Source organism: Arachis ipaensis, chromosome B07 (genome assembly GCF_000816755.2).
Source record: "Arachis ipaensis cultivar K30076 chromosome B07, Araip1.1, whole genome shotgun sequence".
Lineage (NCBI taxonomy): Eukaryota > Viridiplantae > Streptophyta > Magnoliopsida > Fabales > Fabaceae > Arachis > Arachis ipaensis.
This window is the reverse complement of record NC_029791.2, coordinates 120035289-120037380: the sequence shown is the minus strand read 5'-3', so window position 1 is coordinate 120037380 and position 2092 is coordinate 120035289. Positions and strand designations below refer to the sequence as shown.

The window sequence follows — 2092 nt, the reverse complement described above, 5'->3', positions numbered from 1 at the left end:
GTTCTATAATTAAATACACGTATAAAAATATTTTATATTAACCGGACATTAAATTCAATAAAAACACTAAAAATAATAAAAGCTTAGTATATTTAGTGTAATGTGGTCCTTGGGGTGTCCTGGTCCTGAACGTTTGATGCCTGTTCCCAATCTTCAATGAGACTCCTTCCTTGCAATCATCTCTTCTATTCTATTTATTTTGTCTTCTTCTTTATAATAATTTCTCCTTTCTTTACTCTTAAAAGGGAGACCAAGTAAAAGTCCACACTACACACCAATGTATATAACTAAAGATGGTAATATATGTCATTATTTTAATTAAATGTTTTAAATTTAAATTTCAAAAAATGAACAAAAAAAAGTGAACACTCTTACTTCTTTCATAAAATCTCAGGAAAATAAAATATGATTAGGAAATAAGATGGAAGTTTAAGTATAACAAAATAACAACAAGTAAACATTTTTATAGATTTTTTTTTTTATTTCTTACATTTATATTTTCTTCTTTATATCTGTCTTTTCTTGTTTTTTTTTTCTCCATGAAAATTACAAAGAAAATATTGTTAGCTAAAAATGTTAATTTTCTATAATTTTTCAGGTCTACATGATTAAGTTATTTTGATAATTAGATTTTTCTATATTTAAGAATTGATAAGAAAAGTTTTAGTTGAAAAAAGAAAAAAAAATTAATTTAATTATTAAAATAATTTGTTCACCTAGGTAATGCTAGGTAGAAAAAAAAAACAGTCAGAACTTGCCTTATTTAGCATTAATTAATTATCATAATAATTAATGAATAATAAATAAGGCAAGTTATGACTGTTTTTGGCTAATTTTTTTTGTTACCAAATATTTCCGTTATTTTTTTTTCTATTATATAAAGGAAAAGTATAGGGTACCAACATATTATCTGCCAACTTCTGCCAACTCTTATTTATAATTGTATTTCATGAAAGTGTGTTCGTGGATGTGTCTAATAATTAATATATTTTAAATACATATATAAAGAGACACATCTAGAAAATATATTTATAAAGACACTTCTATTAAACACAGCTATAAAAAAGACATTTTTATTAGACACATCCACGAACACACTTCCATAAAACACAATTATAAATAAGAGTTAGCAGAAGTTGGCAGATATGTTGTTGGTAACGTAGCGGAACCGTTATATAAAAGGAATTTGAACAAAGGTTGTGTGTATTAATATTGATAAAAAGAGAAAGGAAGATTACAAAGTTTGAGAAAGCTTCTCTACTCTCTCACTTTGATATCTTCACTCTTTCTTCTCTTTTCTTCTCTACCCACCATGGGTGGTGGTGAAAACCACCGTTACCACCACCACAAGAAGATGAACATGAACCCCCATGATCAAGAAAGGAACACATTCCTTCCAATGCTATGTTCAAGACCTTCCATCAAAGACGTGTCTCTCCCAAGATGGAAGAACAACCCTCCATCATCATCATCTTCTTCTTCTTCTTCTTCAAACGAGCCTTTGTCACCAAGAATTGGTTGCATGGGTCAAGTGAAGAGAAACAACAAGATTGCAGGCTTCCCAACTTCTTCATCAATCTCACACAGACTCATCACCACCACAACCACTTCATCTTCTTCACCTTCACCGGTTTTCATCAAATACACAAAACTCAAGAGCATCTTCATCACTCCCAAACACTTTCTCAACACTCCCACAAGAACAAGAACTACTACTCCTACTCCTACTGTTATTAAGCATCATCAAAGGGTAGTTGGAAAGAGTAGTGGCTATGGGGTTAATAGTGAAAGTGAGAAGAAGAATCTTGGTTGTTCATCATCTTCATATTCTATAGTAAGCATTGATGAGATGGATCCTCCATTGCCAGTGCAGATAAAGAAGGAGAAGGAGAAGGTGGGAGAAGATAAAGATAGTCTTTGGAAAAGGAGAAAATCAGGTTCACTCCAAAGCTTGCAGCTTCAACAACACCATCCAATCATTCCTCTTCACCCTACAACTCTTTGATTTGATTTCTTTTCATGGGATTACTTCTTTTCTTTCTTCTATGTGGAATCTTCACATAAAAGTCAAAAGATTATGTAAGACAGATCC

General features: G+C 31.1%; 1 protein-coding gene across 1 annotated transcript; it reads left to right on the top strand.

Annotated features, from left to right (window-relative positions):
* Nucleotides 1196-2079, top strand: LOC107608412. Its single transcript, XM_016310206.2, has one exon. The coding sequence runs from the start codon at nt 1313-1315 to the stop codon at nt 2003-2005; it is 693 nt and encodes a 230-aa protein (XP_016165692.1). The 5' UTR covers nt 1196-1312; the 3' UTR covers nt 2006-2079.